General features: G+C 33.3%; 2 protein-coding genes across 16 annotated transcripts in view; one reads left to right on the forward strand and one right to left on the reverse strand.

Moving 5' to 3' along the window:
* The window catches only part of LOC128185648 (runt-related transcription factor 1-like), a 49719-nt gene that overhangs the window by 6312 nt on the left and 19140 nt on the right, over positions 1–24267 (reverse strand). For 4 of the 5 annotated variants that reach the window (XM_052855253.1, XM_052855250.1, XM_052855251.1 and 1 more), the window contains exons 2-3: positions 2364–2714; positions 79–192 (exon numbers count right to left, since the gene is read on the reverse strand). In XM_052855253.1, the coding sequence (XP_052711213.1) occupies positions 79–192; positions 2364–2714 (465 nt within the window). Of the gene's footprint in view, positions 1–78; positions 193–2363; positions 2837–24267 lie in introns of those variants that run through there. The other variant, XM_052855255.1, reaches the window with a different exon arrangement.
* The window catches only part of LOC128185650 (transcription initiation protein SPT3 homolog), a 71883-nt gene continuing 52052 nt past the window's right edge, over positions 4437–24267 (forward strand). For 3 of the 11 annotated variants that reach the window (XM_052855265.1, XM_052855269.1, XM_052855259.1), the window contains exons 1-3: positions 4438–4485; positions 9541–9632; positions 22824–22887. The gene's annotated coding sequence lies outside the window, so the exon portion shown is untranslated. Of the gene's footprint in view, positions 4486–6259; positions 6296–8980; positions 9115–9540; positions 9633–14935; positions 14991–22823; positions 22888–24267 lie in introns of those variants that run through there. The other 8 variants (XM_052855267.1, XM_052855263.1, XM_052855266.1 and 5 more) reach the window with 7 other exon arrangements.

Here is a 24267-nt window from a genome sequence, read left to right on the forward strand (position 1 = left end):
AATCGAACCTGAAATTGACCCCCCTATAAATTGATATCAAAAGTACAGAGGGTGTGGTTGGTGGGTCGGGGTACTTACTGACTTTACTGCGAGGGTCACGTGGGCCGTCTACGGTCACTTTGATGGCTTTCTGGTATAGGGTAATCTGTGGAGGGTGTGTCCATACCGTGATTGTCAGAGTAAAACTTTTTCCTGAAAAACGAAACATAAAACAAAAATGAAAATTTCGCACAAAATTTAAATCATCTTCTCTCCCTCTTTCTCTAGTCTTGATGAATAACAGTAATTAATATGTTTACTGTTAGAATTGCATTAACATAATTTTTCCTGTTAAAATGAAAATCGTTCTGTAGCATGACAATCCTTGGCAATCCCTTAAGATTTTTTTTTTGTTCGTTTGTTAAACAACAAAAGAGATTGATCCGCGTCTCATGAAAACGTCAAGAAATTTATCTCATTATAATCGGAAATAAAACATATTCATTAACAAAAGTCTTGATGACAATTCGATGGTAGTTGAGACATCTTCTTTGTTTAAGATAAATTTCGGTGACAGTTGAATTGATGAATGGGGACTACAGTCGTAAGCTTTTTTATTAAGTGTCTTTTACTTAATTTATCCATTGTTGTACTGTCGAAGAGAAAAGGGGTTGGGGGGCTTATTTATTGACGTTTTTGCTCAGTAATTAAAGCTGATTTATGGGGAGAGGGTCAACGGGTCTATCCTCATTTACACTCCAAAGCACCGTTTTTTATACAAAATGCTAATTTTCTTCACAGATATTATAACGGCAGCTTTTTCAGGGTGAAAAAATAATTGAGCCTTTTAGATCTGGTTTTTTTTTCGAAGAATTTGGCCGGCCAAAGGGGCTTTTCTTGTTAATGCTTTCTCAAGGATTCAGAAAATTGTTATAAAAAAGACACACATCCATCTAATAAACTTATTAAAAGTGGGATAATAAAATGGGATAAATACGAGGAATAGTTTTCCAAAAATATTGCGCCTTGTACTGTTATAGAATTTCCCTTTAACAAATAAGTTTTCTCTTCTTGACCTGCTTTGACAAGAAATATTTATTATTCTTCAATTAAGGACGGCATCGTGATGATGCGCAATATTCCACCGATACCCCAGGGCCTTCCTCCGCAAAACGCCCCCTCTAATTCTCTGGTGGCAGTCCCTATACCTTCAAACAATAATGTTTTACTGTTTCTAATTTACTTGTGTACAAGACTCGAAACCTACTAATATTGATCGAATTTTCTAGCGACCTAGTTTAGGTCCACCGGTCAAAAATCATTTTTGTAAGAGAAAGAATTCTTTTCTTAGAGGTGACAGAGTCGATATACCTTATTTTTTTCTGGAAACGAATTGTATCTTTTAAGCCACGTAATCTGAATTCGATCCCAATTGAAGGACGGGTATTTAAATGTATTTTAACTTGTATATCTAAGCTGTTAACTATTTTACTACGTTTCGTCCATATATGGTCAATGTTTACTATGACCTACTTAGGCGGGCGAAAAAATAACCGCCCACCAGGTAAATTTTCCCACTACCTGGTAATCCGTTACGGATACCTGAGCAATTCATGAATGAAAATTTTAAAGGTATGTAAACAGAAAAACTATGAATCAACTACGAACTTGAGGTATTTGTGTGGCTGACTTCACTGTCAGGCCCAACAATAAGAGAGGGTCGCACTGAGGGAAGCAGTAGGAGAATAACGGATTTGTTTATACACGTTACGTCTAAATCTCCCGTCACTGTCAACAGTTCCACATTCAGCCTATAAAACTACAAAAAAATATCGCAAGAGTAATTATACTGCGTCTTCTTAAAGCGATTGTAATTAATCAACACGACAAATCCCAGGTATTCTTTCAAAAAATAAAAAAAATTAAACATTTTTAACACAGCAACGGTGCATCTTTGGGGGATATGGGGCTGCTAATTGAACAGCACGGCCACTTCACAATGGCAGGACTTTACTTTGAACTCTCATGACATGGTTGAAAAGTGTCCTCAGTTCAAAGAACTTGAATTAAGAGCAATAGATTGATAGATACTTCCGATATATACGTTGCCGAGTCGCCTATCGAGTCAAACCACCAGAAGAAACCTGAGAAAGTATTTTTTTCTCAAAGAGCATGAAGTACGGCTATTTCCGATTTCGTAAGATGTGCGTAAAACCATGTAGTGGTCCCAAATTTCTATACGAGCATGTCATACACAGGCTTCATATGACCAGATCACGGTAGCATGTCCATTTCACTCAATCAGCTGTCAAAGGTCGGAAACTTACAATATCACGACACACAACGTGCATAGGTGACTACAGTAGATATACTAATATACTTACCACGACCGCTACGTCCCACAAAACGCAAATCGTTAAACTTTGCCACTTGATTCTTCATGTAAGCTGTACAATTCCTCAACTCTGAACAGAAATTTTCATCGTTTCCAGCGGAGACCTGAACTTTTGTCCCATCCTTAATATCTCCCAGGGCCACTACCCTGAACGCGAGGGGTAATGTCTTGTTGGAACGCCAGTGAGAGGGTAGGGCAGAACACACAAAATTGGGACTCCCTGTCCTGACCAGCTCCCCTCCTCCCGTGTCGTTAAGTATCGAGGTTAAACTTCTCTCCCCGGGCAGAACTTCGGACATATTGTGGGGGGAGTCCGGGAATGGGGTAAGCCCGTTTAAATCTGTAGGTAAATGCATGTGGTTTAACTTCAAGTCACAGAATTATAACAAAAACACAACGGCTAGAGAGCATCTATAAATGTTGACATGAGCGCTACTGGTGTGGTTTTATGAATGAAGATACAATTTGTCGCGGTTTTACTCGGTCTAAGCCACTCCTCCGCGCAGTGTGACTCACATATATTACTCCGCCCTAAGTGTTTTCTCTCTGCATTCTAGCAATCTCCGAATGGTATAAAATTTAGTTCTCAGAGATAAGCCAAATAAAATTTCTTTAATTATTGAATACAAAACTTGATTTTTATTACAAAGTTTGCTGTCATTCGGTTTTACATCTACAAAAATTCGCCAAAGCGAGGAACTATTTTTTCTCAGGGATTAGCTCATTAGGGCTGTCAATCATATGCGAATTACCTGTAAAACCCACAGTTCTATTTACATGAGTAACGTAGATAATATCGTGCGTATACAGAGGACGACTCGCTTGATTGATCTCTAGTCGTAAAACCAAATTCTAATCTGTTCCGCGTTTTGTTATCGAGTTTGAAAAATGCAAATTATTTATGACAGTTGAGAATTGAGAATAAAGATATAAGGCGTGCACAATTATTTCCTCTTACCGAATTCAATCGGAGTGTATATAATGAGTAGGCAAAATTGAAGAAAGGATGGTTATATTTTGTACAATTTAATTTTTAAAATAGTGTATTTTACTTGGTCATTTAACTGTTTAAACTTATATATTTATCATTTCATCTCACAACACCCACTTTTTTTCTAAATTGAGAAAAAGCTCAAAACACTTTAATATTTTAAAAATATTTCAAGTCATAATATCAAATATACATATGTACAATGTATACCAATAATGTCACAACAGCTTCATTTACGCAAAAAGAATAAATTTACAAACATTACAGCATAGAACAGGTTTTGTTTAATTACGTGTACTGACTGTAATATCACACAGAATTTTATAATGATGGTACGTAGATTATAGTGGTTTTTTAATGCTTGAGTATTAGATTTGACCGAAGAAAACATGTCATTCCTGAGATATTTTTTTTTATCATACGTTGAATTCCGTGTTTCAGTGTTGAATTGTGTGATGATAAAATTAAATTGATATCATTATTATATATTTTATCTAATGTGTGAAAAGTTGTTTGTTGACTATTTTTTTATGTGTTTGTTTGTTGTTGTTTTTTAAATTTTTTTCCCTTTCCTTTTTTTCAATGGTTCAATACACCTGATTCATGTTTTTTAACACGAGTTTATCTTACTTATTTAAAAGTCTGATCAAAGTAAGATGTTTATTAACTTTTCTTCCATCACTTCAAATAAATTACAAATATATTACACATACAATGAATTGAGCCAGTTCAAACCAAACTACTATATATGCCCGTTAACAGAAATTTAAAAGATAATCCAACAAAGTATAGAACAGAAGGTCATATAGGAAAACTCTGCTATGTACAGTAGAACTCTCAACAATCAAAATTTCTAGCAAGACATGAAATGGGTGTATTAAGAAATTAAAATAACAAATTCAAATGCTTTAAAAGTTCCCTCTTTGTATAACTCAAATAAGTTAATCATTTCGAGAGTATATTATAAAATTTCAGTTTAAGATAAAGTTCACTGCGAGTCTATATGAGAAGATATACAAGTTGGCGCGAAAGTTAGGCCTATATGCAAATTGCGTTTCATTTGTGCGCATGCGTATCATCAAAAATGAAAGTAGAATGCATGGTGCAACGAATCTCTATCGTAAGTGTTCTGTGTATATTTATATGGCGATCTTTGCATAATTAAAGCACCGAATTAATAAATGCATGCATAAACTATATAATGTCAAGTTGGTCGCAAGTCATGACCTAGAATTGTCCCAGTGAAAATCTGCGTGGGTGGCTTCAAGAATTTGTTTATGTTGACTCACGGACTATGTGTACCGTTTATTGATAACTTACGTAATTAGACTTATCCGATATGTAACAACACTCGGACGATTAGTCGACACAATAAAAAGAAATAGACTTAAGTGAATGTGGGGGGATTTAAGTCGCCTAGATTCAATGGAGATTACGCATTACACACACACTGAGTTCTCAGAGACGGAATGGACATAAATACAGGGACATATTTATAAATGTAGGTTATGTCGAAGGAAAGCTTGTGTTTGACTGGGTCCATTCGACTGTTATAGTGTGAGATCGGCACCATTTACCTCCCAACAATTCACCACAAAACCACATCAAGTAAAACCATTACATAATTCTATATAATATATCCTAACCTCTTTTATTGCAGGCCACACTGATAAAAACATTGGACATTACTGAAAACTTTAAAATCAAAACATAGCCTGTTTAAAGAATTCTCTTGGTCTCATGGTTAGAAAATAGATTAGTTAAAAGAGTGCAACATATTCACCCGTTTTCATCATAATCTTTAATATAGATTTTGTCTTTATTACATGATTGTTGTCATCGAGAAATAACAAGGAGATAGACCGAATCTGGCATTGTGAATAATTATTTTCAAAGAGACACTTGATGGTAGTGGATATGCCTCATTGTGTCAATTAACGTGGAATCTTCAAGGTACTCATAACTAAGATATTTAGGAGGTTAGCGTGATATGCTGCTCTTGACACCACACAAAGCCTCAAAGGTCACAGATTATCACACTGATACTAAGGGCTGCAGTGAATACACTAGTATAGTTAAGTGCAGCGATGTAATTTGTACTTCTAGTACTGCGTGCACTAAGCACTGTTTAGGTTTTTTTTTAATGCATGTAAGTACCTATCTGATTACAGTATATATGAATTCATAACATCAAAAGAGTGCATGGTACATGTATTTGCCAGACTGTGAAACAGATGTATAGAGAAGACTTTAACATCTTCAGTTTTATTTCTTTGATGTTATAGCAATCAGTCAGTATTTTAATAAAGTGAATAAGACACTGAATTGCATTTTATGTTGAAGTCCTCTTTTGATCTGATTGTGTCAACTAAATGTGTATGAGAATAATAACTTCACATGAAACGACTCTAGAAATGATTCAAATCACATGATAACGCAATATGATCCCCATGACTTGCTATTTTGCACTCTCTTACAAGTGAATTTTTATATCATTAGGTTCCTAGGAGGTACCTGGTCATTTTCATTAATTAAGAGTAATGTCTGGAGACAGTCTTGAAAATGTACTTTTGAAATTCAAGTTTAACGCATTAAAAGTCCAAAGGTTGATTAATTAAAAAAGGAGGGATGTGTTCTTTTGTTCAGAACATGCTAAATTGCTTTGAGAAGGCAAATTGCAGACATCTGAAAATTTGCATAATGAGGTTTCACTATAATTTGATTTGAAATTTAATTGATCTACTCAATTTTCAAAATCCGCAGAATCATCATACAAAGAATTGATATTTGTACATTTTGATATTCATTAATAAAAAAACATTTTGTCTTTATGAATGCGCAGTTCTTTTTGTTTAATATTTAATGTTAAAAAACCACTGATTATTTATTTCCAGAGTGATTAAGCACATCTGCAGGGGATAAAAGAATATGTAAGTGTAACAATATTACAATAATTATCTGACCTGTGCCAAGCGTCAAGGTAGTTTTTATTCACAGTAAAAAACAGATTTATATTAAATAGGATATATGTACCAGCCAATGAGGTCACAGAGACCTATATTGTAAAACCATGAACTGTGGCATTAAACGGCACCAGGAGGAGAAATGTGAAGGAATGGGGGTAATTTGTCCAGATTTGTGTGTAGGATGGAGGGATGGGTCAGGAGGGATATGTTACAATCGCTCCTGGTGGGTCGGCTTTTTTTTGTGAGGGTGACTCATGAGCAGACTCCCCGTAAAATAGCTGCTTGTTTCACATTTGTTTATTTGATATTTATCAGAATATACAAAAAAAGAGGGAAATCCTCTTAAAAAACCATCTCATAATGTAAATTGATTCAGGTCAGTGCTTTGGCGTCTTTTTAAGTTTCTAACACATAAGATTAATTTTGTATTTGTGTGAGAAAAAATGATATGCCTTGCAAAATTATTAGCTCTGATTTGTCAGTAATATTTCTAAGAAAAGAAATTGGCAGTGAATTTGTTTTCCAATTGACTTTTTCTATATTTAGGCAATTCAGGAAATAAGTTTGATATATATAAAAAAAATTTACGGTTAACAACTTAAAATATCGGTAAACGTTTTGGTTTTGTGTTTATTATCTTTTGTGGCTTCAAGATAATTACAGAAATTAATTAGCTCTTGTCACATGACCACAAAAGTTGTTGATACAAAACTGTTGGTTTTTTGGGGGTTGTGTTTTGACACAGTTGGGTTGAACTGGTCAGTTGGTCACGGACGAAAAAGTCTTCGCTGTCAGACGTGCCTGGGTAATACTGATATAAGACTGATGCCGTGCTTGGTACCCACTAAGTGATGGCCAGAAACTCTTCAAAGTGGACAGCCACTGAGGGGTCAACCCCGCTGTTAATGTGGCAATGATAGATTAGGATAACACTTTCAGATAACCTCAAAACAATGCACATCAAGGTCTGTTGCTAAGAACATTTAGTTCCTTCTGAAAACCCTTATGAGATTGAATTGAATTGCATCTTTCATTATCAGACCCCCTGCAATGGCAATGATGATGCACTGATTATAAGCTTATTAGCTGTTGGCAAAGCATGGATTCACAATGTTGAATAAACCTATTCAACAGAATATAACAGACATATCATGAAGGAAGATTTCATGTCTGTTGAATTTTTCATGTACATAAGGATATGAATAATATAAATGTTGTATTTTGTCAACAAGAAAGTTTGAATGCTAAAATAAATGAGATGATCATTTATTGTTACTGTAAAACTTTAATACACATATTACATGAATAAGCAATTCATAACTGGCATCCATGCAGCCAATAGAATGTGGAGATATTTGGGAAGGGGAAAACCAATTAAGTCATTAAGATACCCGCAGGCAGTCAAGGTTGCAGTGTGGGAGTGGGGGATTATGAACGAGGCCAATAGACGAGGTCAATGACAATGTTTATATATTTATATTAATAATAACCCCACAAACGATTCCCTGAACTTAGCTACTGGTAATTTGTTAGTGGTGGGTATATCAATATCAAAAAAAAGAATTGCATTTAGGAGAGATAATAGAGCCCCCTCTTAGTTTGCTGGTGGCCTAGCTAGCATCCTGCCTGGCCACAATATTTTTATTATGTGAATGCCTGGCTGTACCACCTACACGGCTCATTAGTACAAGTAACCACTAGTCAATGAAAATCAATGCTGCCCATTCAGATGCAGTTTGTGTACTCATTCAGTGCAGCTGTCTGCCACATATTTTGGACATCAGGGATGTTGCACATTTTTTGTGATAAGAGATTGAGAGAGAGAGAGAGAGAGAGAGAGAGAGAGAGAGAGAGAGAGAGAGAGAGAGAGAGAGAGAGAGAAAGAGAGAGAGAACAATTTTTTGTAGAAACTTGCATGTTTTAAATATGAAATCCATTATGCAAAAGCATTTGATTAGGTTTTTTTTTTCTTCAAAAATTAGATAGACTTTTGCATATTTTGTTATAAAAGCTTTTTCATTTGATATATATTAAATTTCCCCCACATGTTTCTGTTAATGATTGTTGCATTATACTTAATTATTATGAAAAAAAGTGAGTTTTCTGAGGTATATATTAATCATGTTAAAAACAACACATAAATTTTTGAATAATAATTTTTTGAAATGTTTCCTAGAGAATTAAAATATGACTTGTAATTATAATTCATTTGGGGATGTCGGCAAAAGTTATTAAAGTGGCATCCGAAAAATAAGTCTCTGTGACGGAGATGGATTAGAATATTTTAAAATTCAACAAAAGAGCAACAGAGATTTTGAAGATAAATGTACACATGTCAGATTAGCGGCAAATTGTCACATGGTCACTCCAATGGTTTGGTTCCAAGAACTAATTACTAGGGAAGACACACTGTATGCAAATTAAGCATCTTGTTGACAGCCCATAAAGGCGACGTAATGTGCCGCGAAATCACGACTTAACATGTCGCCCATAACTGAAACCTTAATTTTAACAGCTTGATTACAAATGAAACGTGGTTTATTGTCAATATAAATAATTTTCCAAAGTTTTGCGCAGTTCCTGTATTAAATATTCTGGCTTGTTTGTTTGTGTGAGTTGTACCTGCTTTACCCTCTTGTTTTTTATAAGGCACTTTCCTTGATGGATGTCATTCTGAACTGAAACAATGAACGTGATTGTTTAAGTGACGATTTCACAGAAAGTAATGTTTTACTTTACTGCACGCGTCTCCATCAGTACGTCTGATAGTCGGTCAAGTGTCGGTAAATACTTTTTCAGTTATTCACTATACATTTGTTGTGATGTGACTGTTGTGTTGTCAGTATTAGAAACAATACTCCCACACGGGTTTATTACTTGTTCCCTTCAACACCAACCCATTTCAATTTTTTTTTTAATATGAACATTTAATATCATAAATATATTAAATAGTAGACCTAGCCGGTAGAAAATGGTAACGGTAAAAATATAGGCTTTTTAAAATTTGTTGTAATTTTTCTTTTCTGTTTTTAATTAAATTATTTGCTGTTCCTAATAAATTTTGGCTTAATTTATCGAAATCAAAATTCAAGATATTTGTGAATATTTTTTCACATGTATTGAAAATATATTTTGTGAATAGCTCATTTTATGTGTATTGACCACACAAATTGACACAATAGAACATACTTTATTGTTTAATTTTACAGTATAACTTTGCCAAATATTGAAGATTTACAAGTCCAAAGTGAAGAATTTACTAAGCTAGGGCATAAGAGTTCCATTTTGAAGTGCCACACAGGTATGTACGATTAACTGCAGACATTTTAACTTCCTCAATTTTAAAAGTATTTTTCCTTAATTAAGAAAGCTGGTAATAAAGAATGCAAAAGGTGTGAAAAATATTGTAAACAATTATGGAATAAAATAATTTATATCACCGGTACATTTGTATTGTATGTACGATCGATTATTTCATAGGTCACTGATTGGCTGATATTGACCTATCTAAAAAATATCAAACATTATATTAGCCTGCACGTAACCTAGAGGTCAATATTAGATTTGATCTGTTCTACAATATAGAAAAAAAAAATAGATTGGAATTCACAAAATGCTACGATTGGTTATCATTATTCCTGTCGTCCCATAAAATATCGCGTTTTTCAATTTTTTGGCTATATATATGGCTTCAAACTAAAATTGTTATTTTAGTTTCCAGCTTTGGAGATAATTTTTTAAAACACAATCTTTTAGTATTAGAACATGTATTATGAATTTAACTTGAAATAGCATATGGTATATAGAATTAGTATTATTGAATTTTGAAAAAAGTAGGCTGTTATTTTTAAGAAAAAAAAAACTTAATATTTTCATTCTTTAAGTCTTTAGAGTATATATAAACATATAGCTACAATCCATGTAAAAATTAATGTGTCTCCATTAAAAATGTCAATAAAAAGGAAAACAACAGTGAAAAATTTGTCAGCTTACAAGAAAAAAAAAATTAACACCGAATGTCCATATTTTCAAGGTACCAGCAGGAGTAAGACATTATATTTTATTAGTGTTTCCTGGTCATTCATTTCTCGGGAAGCATCCGAGTCAGTTAGTCTCCTACATGAAGTTTCTTTGTTCAATTTTTGGTTGAATGGATATACCTATGAATCATTGCTGGACAAAGGCCAATCAAGTCAGCTGTATTTAACACCTATAGGTCTACCTGGCAAAATTTCGCAATGATTCATGCCTCTCGGTATACAATGGCCTTTCACAGGAGAACTGTATTTGGAATACTGGCGGAAGGTCTTTGTTTATAGATTCATTTTCAGAAGTGAATATTTAATGTTTATAGTTGTAAAAATTGATTAAATTACTGAAGGTCTTTATTCAGAAAGGAAATTAAAGCTAAGATATTAGTAGTTTGGAAATAGGAATGAAAGAATTATTTGTTGCCATCTTATTGAGTTAATGAGGAACTGATTTACTTATAATGTTTTGATTTAGGATAGGACTCGCGTCACTTCTTCTTGATTTTGTTCTTTGACATCTACAGTGTTTTGAAGCAATAAAAAAATCTCATTTTGTTGATTTTTTGTTCCTTTAATATTCATCGTACTATGGGAACAGAATTTAGGCCAAAGATTTAGAGGCAAAAACTCATGAATATTTCATCAAACAATTAAACACTGATCAAGTTTAGTGTAGTACACGCTGTGTGGTCATTGAAATTCACAGAAGGGCATAAAAATATAAAAGATACAGGTATATGTGTAAAGAGTTACAGTAAGACCACATTTAATTTTCTTGCTCGTCGGATCCGCATGCTTTTACTAAAAAAACTACTAATAATATTATATTAGATTTCCCGCATCCTGGAAATTCTGTTCTAGTTCTGTTCTATTTCTGCTCTATTTTTTGGTATTTTGATAAATCGTATTATTTTATAAATCAGAAAAAAGTAGTAATTAAAAAATATAACCGTACGCACGTACCGCCTAAAAGAGTTGCCTACAATAAATAATTATTTTGTTATTTAATCGCTTGCCTGCTTTTTTTTCATCTGCTGTCTGAGGAACAAGAAATTAATTTAACTGGTGTGGCCTAATAATACATGTATATCACCGTCCTTTGATAAAGTAAAGAGATATTATTTTGTAGAGCGTTCAGCTTCTTCTTTGACCCATTGCATTGATTGGCATTAACAAAAACGTATTTAAGTTTAATTGCTGCTTGCATTGTACTTATATAGAATTGTTAATTTAATCTGAACAGCTAATGAATTTTATGAATGAAAATAAAGGTATGATTCATGAATGGAATTAAGGAAAAATATCAAGCAGATTGGGGGTGTGATTTTTTTTTCTAGACATGGGAGTTAAATAAGCAAGAACTTTTAACTGATGACGTGCATATTTTGTTCACACATATTATTACATTAAAGATATTGATATTATAATGTAGATGGTATGAATCAGAAACATTGCTTTTTAAAGTTTGTCTCTTTGAAAAGTAAATCAATGTGGAGGAGAAATTGTTTGGGTGGGTGGGGGATCAAAATGTCATAATTTATTAGTGACTAAAACAAGATGTTAATTTCCTTTAAATTGGATAATATTAGTTTTGTAAGCATTTGTCTGAGTTAGTAAAAGATTACCATTTTTGGTTTCTTTGTAGAATGCTTACTACCTTATAAAGTAAAAATTGTTTAGTTCAATTAACACAGATTTAGCAAAATAGCAGATACAGTTTTGTTTTGTGGAGTCCTTTGAGTAAATCACTGCAATTCCTTTTCAAATTTTATTGTTATAGTGAACTAGAGTTACAATGAATTTATGGATTTAGCAAATTAGTTAGAAGTTTTTTGGAGGTAAAAGAATAACAAAGTTTACATCTTATGTATTGGTTTTATAGAGTATACAAACTCTACATGGATATAATGAATGATTGATATGAAGTGAAGTAAATCCAATAGTCCCTAGAACTTATCTATAATTAACTTTTACTGTAGTGATATTGCTTTATTGGTTACATTTGCCACCTTCAAATTATACTATTAATAATGGTATGGCTGCCCTCTCCCGACCTACTAAAGAAAACTTCGACTTCATTTTTGTTTTCCAGTGTGATTTCCATCTAATCAAATTGATTACCAATCAAATTTTTCATGCATATTTGTAGAATATCCCTGTAATTTTCAATACTGGGATGGGACAGAAGAGACCATACTTTTCAAGGTGGCCTTGAACTTTTAAATTTGACCTTGACTCAATGTTTTTCTAAAATCTATCTGTTTACAAGCAGAGTGATTTTATGTAGGTAGTTAGAAGAAGTTGGAGCATCAATTCATTTAAAAAAAGTCAAACTTTAATTACAGAGTCAGGATCTCAACATTTAGGTTCACAAATAACGTGATTTTCCTGAGAATTGATCAGTAAATACCCCCATGTATAGGTTCCAGATTTATGTTTATGTGTGACAGAAAAGTGAGTGGGTATATGTTCATTTTGTTTTGCTCGGGAGTTTTTTTCTCCGTAAACACGACAGCGTGAGGAAGTCTGCCTCATGTTTTGAGCATTCATCTACAGCACGGAAACGAGTGCAGTCGGGCAGCCAACAGTGCAGTGTGTGGGATTATACACTACCGCTTAGTTCGCTGTTGAATCATTACTTGAGGGGATAATCCGTGAACTGAACTGACTTGTAAAAAAAAAACATTGTAATACTCTATCTGTTTATGTACCTCGGCATGGGAAAAAGTTGATTATTTGGGGTCAGCTTATTGGCAGTGAATTAAGTCGATTAGAGTTTGATTATGCTTTCTGTAGTAAGTAAGTGTGATCAATTACATCAGAGAGTTAAACCGAGGTCAGACCAGGGCTGAGGAGTAGATAATCATAATTCCCCCAATTGTGGTTTGACTAATTCATCATTTTGACTATTGTTCGAAATTTGCAGGGTTTGTTGTGGTTTCTTAAGTCTCTGTTTTGGAACAGGATCATATTGTAGGATATGCAAGACAGGGAGCTTCTTAGTCACAGCTTAATGCTCGACTTTTAGTGTTCAATTACATTAATGAATCATTAATGATCTCAAATTAAAGACAGACTGCCGACATGGATTTTGATGTGGATGTAGATGTCGGCAGCCAGCGCATGGAGAGAGAGAGGGAGAGAGAGAGAGAGATATCTGTGATCTGGGGAATAGATCAGTGATGTCACATGATAAAATGTCTCTCTGACCTTCATTTTGTACAATATTTAAACCTCCTAAATGTTGTAAATCACAATTGTGATGTACATTGACATAGTTCTGATCTTGAAAATATTAATGAGAAGCAATGCCAATCATATTTCTACATTTGTATAATAATCTATTTTTGATCAAAAATTCAAAATTAGCTGATAAACTACAAGGAAATAAGTTAAAATATTTGGACAGGTAAATTATATAATCAGCTGCAAACCATTTCAATAATATTGCTTGTCAATGAATATAAAAATGCCACAATGGCGAAGATGTCCACTCAGTAGCCTCCTTCCCCCCTTTTTTTCCAGATTTAAACTATTCTTCCTGTTGTAGTCCAATAAATTAATAGATATTTAATATTTAAATAAGAGCATTCATGTATATGCAGGTTTGAATTAATAAATTGAGTGATATTTGATAGCTGATAGTTTTGTGGCAAACATTTTTTCAATTTATTTTTTAAAAACTAAAGTGTACCCAGGTTTACTCGTATGCATCGTAATTGAATGTCACCAGCTAATTTTCAGATCATTAATAAATTGTTAAGTCGGCTTCTTTCTACCCCACTCACATTCAGCCGATTATAGTATAAGCTGAACAGCGGCGGATTATACCGGCCTCCCTTTGGGAAGGATTTTAGGTAATTTTACAAGTTTTCGTGGGCTGATGCCACCAAGGCTGCAAATTGACTTTGGCCGTACATTTCCTGTGGAGTGGTTTATTGATTTCGATATAGAAGAGTCGGTTGACATTTCATGTGCAACTGCAGCTACTAGTGGTGCATCAGCATTAATATTTTATGAACTCTAGAGCTATTATATCATTGTCGCAATCACCAAGCAGGCTTAAAAACAATGCATGTAATCATATTTGTGCGTATATATCTCAAGAGTTATCTTGATAGGACTGTATTACTGTCTGAATATTAGTGTCTTTTTAACTGCGCCTTTGCCAATTCTAATGACCCTTTCCCCTTTTGTTCACAAGTCTGTCTTTTTTACAGTGTTCATTAGAGATGATTAAATTATACTGGTATTAAATCTAAATGTGTTTAATTGTAAATGACTTAAACTTTTAGACTTGAGGGTTTTGAGGTGTTGTAGTACAAAGAATTTTGTTATATTCATGGCCTAATTACTCCGCACCAAATTAATTTTCTCTATAGACTTAAGTGATGAGTATATATAAATGTAGAGGAGAGATGAGAATAATTTCAAATAATTTGAATTTCCAGACTGCCACATTAAGATGGCATTTTATGCATGGCTAGCATTCCTAATATTTTTCTAATGAGAGAAATGTTGTTGAAGGGAGTTGAGCAACAATTAGGAATTTCACATACCAGGTTTTTTTTAGTATTTTTCAGGAAAACAGACTTACAAAAGAGTGGACACCAGTCTCCATTTGTTAGGTAACTAGTAACATTGCATCTCATTTGTTAACACTAGCTATAGCTCTGTAGATCTCAGGTTCTTAGTATTTGTTTGTATGCTAGAAATTTGTCGAAAAGTGTGAAAAAGCTTGTTAAAACGTGTCCATCAAAACCATTATGACAAAAATCTGCTTGTTTAACCATTTGGGTTTGGTGATAGCTGGGGATTCTTAGGATGACAACGGTGTAAGCAAGGCATGGATTGTCGATTAAAGTCATTTTCAAAAGGATGTGCATTTCAGTGACAGGAACGTAATCTATTTAACACAAATTGTCAAGGTGACCCACACTTTAATCTGGTACTTGCAAATTTTTCTCTGAAGAAAAGACACTTGAAATGGTAAATTTCAGTCAACTTTCTCTTAATTTAGCCATCATGTGATCCAAAGTGGTCTCCATGAAGATGAAAAGCATATCATGCAGGAATAAAAAATATATATATATAAAAATTTTGGCAAAACAACATGGCTACTAGGGACTCCCATTGTCCGCCGGAATTCTACATGTAAATATGATTAAGTTGTATGAAAATTGCGTAATGGATGATCAGATTATCGGGTTTTATTGTGGCTGAAGTAGGCACTGGTTTGGATCATTTGTTAACACAGAATTCCTGGTCTTTTGTGTGGGCTTTTGACTGCTAGCTAGCGATGTTGAGCACTGAGCAGAGCAGTGCCTACTGTAAGTAATCAGGATTTTTTCTTCTTCATGACTCTTGTTCTTGACAGAACAATTCCTTGGTCACGTTGATGACATTTTCATCAGGTTTGCAGTTAAACATGCTGGGAAGCTGACATTTCAAAACATTTGTTAGCAGCTCCACAGGAGATGACTAAAAGGGAGGAATTAAAAATCTGTTAAAAAATGATCAGAATATCTTTCACAGTGGAAATTATTGAAAGACTTTTAACAATCAACCTGACTCGCATTGAACAGAAGTTAGAAAAAAAAATTAATACATGTATAGCGACAGTTATTTTTGTTTGCATTGCTTGCTATTTTAGAGTCATACATTGATATTATTTGAATATTTGCAGATGCACAAAGGCGCAATATTGCGGTACATTATTGATTCTAGTGGAGATGTACTGATAGCATGTATCCTCTGTATACAGCTTGGACCACCATTGCAGTATTTTGTACCTTGTGCTTCCATTGATCATTAGCTTTGATTTGAAGATGAAAATAGATTTTTTGTTCTCTTTGTGCTAATAATCTTTTTTTAAGTTTGAGAATAAACTTGTGTCAAGATATCGCGGATCAATACCCATGATGCTGTGCAGCATGTTAAGAGAGCAACAAAAGAAGACGCCTAGTCTCATCATTGTTTGTCTGCTTGTCTGTAAAATACATACAGCAGGGACTTCCAGATTTTGTGGACACATGCAATGATATAGACTCAAAGAATATGCTACCAATATGAAATATCAAAAGTTCCGAGGGTAAAATTACCACAGCAGCCCATTGTTCGTCTGTTTGTAATTTACGCATAGGAGAGACTAGATTTTATGGAAAAATGCAATGGCACAGACTCAAATATTATAAAATATGAGTTATGAGGGTGAAATTTAACCGCAGCAGCTTGTTGTCTTTTACATATATCCTGGGAATTGAACCCGACATAAGTTCCCTTTTTTCCAAGCAGTGGTTTTTGGGTGACCACATTTTGGGTTATAGTAGATCATTAAGGGAGAATTCGGTGACTACAAGCCACAGTGGTTGTTGTAGAGACCTCAATGGGAGGACCTCAGAACAACCATTCACAACCTGCAGGCTCTTATTCTCAGACATTACAGGGATAATTGAGCACCTATTGAAGTGGCTGATATATTTACTACAGCTGAAAGATTTTCACAGTATACAGAGGGGCATGTCATGCCTTGGCGTCTTCATAATGGTTTTGCCATAATAATGGTTAAATATATATTTCAAAGGTTCTTTTTCCTTACAGACTACAACATTAAAAGAATAATTTACAGTGTAATATCATGTGTAAAATTAAGTTTAAAGAAAATTATTTGGAGTATATTGAAAATTCTCTTTTTATTAACTCTATGTGATAAATATTTCATCAACACGGCTCAGTATTCAAGAGTGTACTGAAAAACCTTGAGTAACTGGTCCCTGACTTTAACTGGTTGCCCTTAGACATACATGTATGTGTTACAAATCAAGTGTTTGATGCCTATCATAGATTGTCTTTAATGAAGTGTGTACTCTCTTTCATTAAACCTCTTTATATCTACCAGGAATTTCACCTGCTAGATTAATCTTTGTACGATAGGGGATCTAAGGGTGCTGTCAGCCTGGCTTTAATATAGCCATAAAGAGTTGTGATTCACAGGAAGTTAATTCCGTTTATTTTGGGCAAAAGTATGGCCTTGTGAAGAGTAGGGTGTACCCTATTTTGGATTAGCTGGTGTTGCAAATAGATCCATTAGTGATAGACCTATTGCTTGAAGTTGCCTCCTTGAGTAGCCATATTGTTTGAACAAAGAGTTGGCTGGGATGAAATCAAAGACCATGATCAGAATACCTGTGTACTTTTGTATGAAATTCTAAACTTTCAGTCCTAACACAACATTTATGCATGAATTGCTACACAGGTGCTTCAGTTTTCCAAATTGAAATATTTTTCAATATGGTAGTGAAATTATGACAAAATCTGTATTCTTATACATTTCTTTTTCATGAATGAATGGAGTATGAAAAGTTGACCCCATTTTTCCTGAACCATCCCAGTGTTTGAGTAACACAGTCATGATAAAACGCACCGGCTCACATCTCTAGAGGAGAGCTCACACCCCCATGTTTTGAAGTTTGGATGGAGTCCTTGAAATTGTTATAAAAAAAAGGGTCAATGTATGTAATATAGCCATCAAATATAATGTGTGTATTTGTTATCTGGTGTGATGAAGTGCAGAAAAATACGAATAAGATGGAGTCATGTTGTAATGCACTGATCCCATTTCTCTTGTTGACTTTATGGTATAATACGTACGTTACAGAGAGAATGTGGGGGTTATTCTTCTATATGCAATATGTGTATTAGCTATGTGCTGGTCACAGTCCTGTACATTAGTCTGTTGTATTTTAAAGTATTTCCTGTGATTCTATATTTAAAACATACGTAAATTTAAAGATCATCCCTGTTCCATGTAGATACAAATCCCATTTTCCAGTTACCGGTATATACCTGATTTTGAAATGTCAATCTCTAAACATAAGCATTTAGATACTGTCTTAATACATAGTAATATCCTGATCACATTTGGTGTACTGATACTTATAAATGTTTTCCATATAGCCTTTGTGTGCATGTCGCAGTATGTTTCAGTGAGAAGGTGGTGGCTGTTGATGTTTTTAAATTCCCTCTTTAATCACTGTCTTCCTTAAGGAGTAGGAAGATGATCTAAGGAAGAAATTATTGATTGATAAAGATGTTTTTGATTCCCTCTTTTTTAATTACGGTAGTTAATTAAAAATCTAAAAGGTGATATAAGGATGTAAACACATGTATTTATCAATCAAGATGCTGTTTATCAATTCCCTTGACAATTCCAGTAGTTCTTAGGAGTAGGAAGTCGATATCAGGATGTGATTAAGATGCATTGATTTGTCTGTCTGTGTGTTGCTGTCTCCGATCACCCACATCTCTACTAGCGAGACAGAAATCTTTTACCAATACACCAAACTCAGAACTGCTTGGTTTTTTTTCATATCCACCCACCCAATCAATGCTTTTCTTATTGTTGTATAATTATGACCATGCATTAAGTGACCAAGTGTCAGACTTAGAATTGATGATAATTTTCTTTCTTTTCGTAATATGCTTGTATTAATTGTAAAGATAAGGTCTGCTCTATTCCAGAAAAGAGAGTTTCTGGACTACATGTGATTAATGACTGTAAAGAGACTGCGAGAATGAAATTAGTTTGTCATTTGAGCGAGAATGTTATGGTCAAACAAGATCAAGGTAGAATTTGGTGTATAAACACAGGTTAGAGCAACTCAGCCGATCAAATTATAAACTTGTGTTACATAAAGCAGGTACAAAGGAGCATTCCCTGAATTCCTCGCATACCTGTGGTTTGTTAAAGTTCAAGGTGATACATTTGGCAACAGTTGATTTTCAGTGGACCTTGAGCTTATATTAAAGGCATGAATGAAATAGGTAGAGTTTGTGTATCTGTTTAAAGGTGTCTTTCTTTATTCCTTCTCTCTCTCTACCTTGATACTTCACCTGAATGAAATATCCAGGTGTGCCACAGGTACACTTGTGCTGTAAGGTACCTGTATAAATGGTCTCTCCACAAACTTTGGAGATAAAAAAAAGTGGAGTGACCGATTTTACGGTGGTTAATGGGTGCACAGTAACTCAGCCAGAAAAAAAAAACCTTTGTGGATTAGGATCAGCCATTATAAATATAGATGGAATTAGGTGCTGAGTCAATTTTGGTTTACCACAAAGTTATATTCACTTTTTTGCAGCTCCTTTTTTTCAAGTTTTGAGTTATGATGAAGTGTCAGATCGGTGTTTGATGTGAGAGCGTCGTATTGTGTTAAATATTTATGTGTATGTAAATTCACTTACGTATCGTACAAGTTTTCTATGGCGTAAGGAGGCCCTGTTAGGAAGTACTCGGTTTTTAATGGGTCTGGCTTTCAAAGCTAGTGATCAAGTTTTGATATCATTTCACTTATTTGCTATATTTATCATCATATTGAAGATTTGGATAATTTTCCCCGAGTTACTCATACAATAGTTCGGAAACCTCAGATAATTAAGTTTCTTTATGCCAGGTGTGTGACCCAATTTATCCCTCTGCATGTACAATATTTATGCATTTAGACATCTGGAATTCTTCACATGAAGTATTTTTTTGATTTATTGTTAATTATCATTAAAACTTCTACTGCTGCCTTACAAAGGGAATTGCCTTATTAAAAATTAAAAAGTTTTTATACAGGTAGACGTAATATATTTTACTGGTATATAAAAAAGTTCTACTGATTGACTTTAAAATTTAAGATTATGAAGATTAGGACAATATTAGGCCGGGTCTTCAATCGCACTGCCTCTATTGATAATTTTTAGGTCACAAGAGTTGCTCCTATATGACTTCATTGCTACATGTGGTCACATGTCTGCTGTCATCTGCATTAAATCCTTAGTTAATTATTTAATAAAACAGTACATTATTTTTCTCTAATTTACTATGGTAACTTTGATAGTATATAGGTATATGAATTTGCATCCAAATAAAAGATTCCAGACAAACCTTAACCATATCACAATTGAAAAAGTACTGTAGCTTCACATTGATGCAAACATGCATGTACTTATATGATTGGTACTTGTGCATTTAAGTTTCTGTAAGTCATGGATAAAGTGCTTTTTTAAAACCTTCCCCCTCCCCTGAAATATGTAAGTTTTTAAGTCGCGAATATGAAAAGGTTAAAGAGTCATACTATATAGCTTAATTTTATCACATAATATTTTATCCAGCTTTTTCTGATTGATTTAAAAAGATATTCCAAGTATAATGCTACTAAACAAACAATTATTACACTTCATGCTTTGAGAGAATGTCATTTTTCTAAGAAAATTTACCATAAATAAGCAATGCCCAAATGAATTTGCAAGATTCTAACTTCCCCCTAACCTACTGTCATGCAGTCTTCTTAATTCTGTTTTTTTTTTTTTGATATTTAATAATTTGTAGCCGTGAATCAAATAATGTTTTTGACAGTTTCTAAAATTGAATTTTATTTGGTTAAAATAGTCATTCATGCAGTGGAAAGGTGATTAGTCTAACTTTGAAGCTTGACAAGCATTATAAGACAAATTGCAAACACTGGTTCAAAGGCCTTGAATAGCAATCTTAATGATTGCATAAATAAGTTCTGAAAGAGATAATTCGAAACGGATCAGCAGGTGTTTACGACCAGATGACAAAGTACCTTGTAACAAAAAAAGGTGCAAACTTCAAATCTGTAGGTCTGATTTAATTTTCATTGATGATTACCAATGAAAGGTGATTTTGATATTATACTCTTTGAATAAATTATCATATTAATGATCTTTGTAATCAATTCTGCTAGCCAAAAAACCTTGCCATATCTTGTACTTCTGAAGAATGAAGATCTAAAGTACAATATTTCTGGAGTACAGTTGATCTAGAACTAACTAGTTGTCATTAAAATATTTAGATTTAAAACAATTTTCTTTTCATATTTTTTTTATCATTTAAGCATTATTCGTATTGTATGTCTTCTAATAAGGGGGCTGGGTGGTCAAAAGATCTGCCTTGAACTTTGACATTTTGGCCATAAACTAACATTTAGTAATTTTAAAAATGAAAAAAAACACAAGTATTTAATCTTTAAAATTTGAGCATTTAACACCATCTTTATACAGGGATTTTAGGTTTCCTTCTGAAGGACTTAAAAAGTTTTCAGTTAATTACTTCATAATCAATCAAAATTTTAAATCAATTGAAATACCTTTTTTCATTGTTTGTTGTTTTCAAATATCAATCTATATTTGTATGGAGTTAAGTAAATTGATAAATTTATATGCTTTAGGATAAAAATTGAGTATGCTGAATTAATAGTTTGATTTTGAGTTCATTATATTGAAATAAGTGGTGGGATAAACATATACCTATTAAGAATTAGCTTAATGAATGAAATTGTTATCAAAGAAAAATTTGTTGAGTTTAGTTACTTAAAGTGTTTATGTTTCTAAAAAAAAAATGGTGATTTATTTGGTGCAGTATATTTTTACCTCGGGGGAAACAATCCCTAAATTGTCTCAAAAGAGAAAAATAAGTTCGCTGATTTAAAGACGGGAATTGTTCGGTTCATTGTTTACATCAACCATTAACGATCGACTTTATTTTTCTAATTTCGAAAAACAACAATGCAGGGCTGATCCCCGATTGATAGATTGAAAGTAATTAATTAAATTAATCAAGTTGATTTATGAACTGGGGAGATATATTAAATTTTAAAGATGATTTGACAGTAGGATGAGCTCGTTATTTATCGAGATAAAGCCGGATATGTTTTTACTGAACGTGTGGACGTACAGGTGAATTTTTGATTTCCTTGTTTGAAAAAAAAGTGATTTATCAAATTGCTATTTTTTTTTTTTTATGCTGAAGGTGTAGCCTGATGAGACTGGTAGCTTTATAACACCGAGTACAAAGGCCGCATTTAAACCAAAAGTTTAATGAGTTGTTTTGTTAGAGTTTCATGATGAAACAAATGACTTTGATGAGTGATATAAAAAACATGTGATGTAAATTCTGAATACGATGAAAAGTCAAGTGATGTTTAAAGTACAAAAGCAGGCTATAAATCCACTTCAAATTGCCTTTTTCTTTGCATATATATCAAATTAGACAATAATCCTTTTTTATTTTTCAAACATATGTTCTTCTTTCATTAGTGTAATTTGATCAATATGCGATTGTCAAAGTATTAAATCTATAGATAAAACCATCAAATTTATTTATAACCATTCAAAAAGAGTTATTTTCTGATAATCATAATAAAATTTAAAATATCACGGTGAATGTTTAAATCCACTTAGGATTGATAAAAGCAATCGATGTGATACTTAACAGCACCGATAAAGATTATTTGATTGCCATATGCTCAGTAAGATGTCTTCGTCAATTTTTTTTTAGTGTTTATAGGGATTGAAACCTTTTTATTGGATTTGAAATGTAATCATATTGTAATGGGACCTCTAGAATTTGGAGGAGTGACATAAGATAATGCTTTCATGCTATTTCTTTGCAGCTGCAGGGTTCGAGTTTACGTGGTAATTTCTGGATGATGAGATAACGACTAGAAAAAAAGACAGGTTCGTTTGCCGTTTAACTTGTTCATTATGTTGTCATAATTGTTATTTTGTCATTTTCGATATTTGTTTGATTATGAGTTCCATTTTTTCAAAGGTGAATGTTGTTAATTATGATATCATTATTTAATTTTGTAATGAACACCTGATCACCTCATTCAACAATTTTTGGATTTTTAAAAATGTTCTTCAGATTTGATGAAAAAGATTTTTGAAAATTATAAATTTTCATGTGGTTCCATTTCCACTTATTATAATTAAAAGCAGCTGCAAATATTCATATTAGTTTTATTGCAAAGAGGAAATTATTACAGTAAAAAATAAGAAATAATAAAAAAATAAAAAACAAAAGGAGACTGTTGGTTTGTTTCATGACTCTTGGCTTACCGTTATTGTTCCACAAATATTGAGATTTAATATTTATCAATGGGAAAACACATGGACCTTTGATGATAGACACTATAAGAATGTCTGATTTTTTTTTTCGGTAAGATCGAGTGAACAGTATAGATGTGAAGCCTGCCAGTCATGATTAGGAGGTTGTTCTGGTGCAGCTATTATCAAATTTGAAGGCAAACAAAGCCAGAACCACAGGGCTTTAATAGTACAAAACTGAGGGGACTGGTTGGTCTGATAGTGGTTAATCGGGGAGAGGGGATTATCCGAAGGTATCACATGATATTGTGTTAACTGCTCTGTGACGGGTGAACAGGCTGGCATAAAGCATCGGAAGTCAAACTTAAGAAATAGCCTCAGTAAACCTGAGATTATTTATCATGATATATTTCAAATCATTTCTTTGCCTCTCAAAAAACCTGATAAGTACTCTTTTGGGATGACCAAGTTTTGCAGAGCACTAGTCAAAGGTAAATAAGAGCAGATGTTTTCTTTACCATGCATGAGTTTCACATGCCAAGAGAATTAAGTCGGCCACCTCTCGATCTATTAAAACAAATTTGAAGTGGTTTAAAAAATACAGATAAAAAAAAACCAGGAGTGTCATGAATGTTTGCAGGTTGTATAGACACTTCATAAATTAAAAGTCTATTATCTATTCGAATTTCTCAAGGTCACATGCATAACCTACTTGTTAATGATTTCCTGATTTGCTGCAAAATTTAATGACAAGGTATGAAATAGCAGATTTATACAGCCACAACAGATTCGATTAATTAGCAGGGCATTAGAATAGTTGTCAGTTCCTAGTCAGATATGGCTGCTGTCCTGATTTTAATGGTGTGGGGTCCATTTTGTTTCCATAAGTCATCAACGACCCAAAGCAATAAAATCATATTTATGAAATAAGAGCTAATATTAAAAGCATATGTAACAATAAATTTTGAACTTTGAAGTTTTGTGCTCTAAAAGATTGTTTTGCAAACA

The sequence above is a fragment of the Crassostrea angulata genome, chromosome 5, assembly GCF_025612915.1.
Source record: "Crassostrea angulata isolate pt1a10 chromosome 5, ASM2561291v2, whole genome shotgun sequence".
In the NCBI taxonomy this organism is placed as follows: Eukaryota; Metazoa; Mollusca; class Bivalvia; order Ostreida; family Ostreidae; genus Magallana; species Magallana angulata.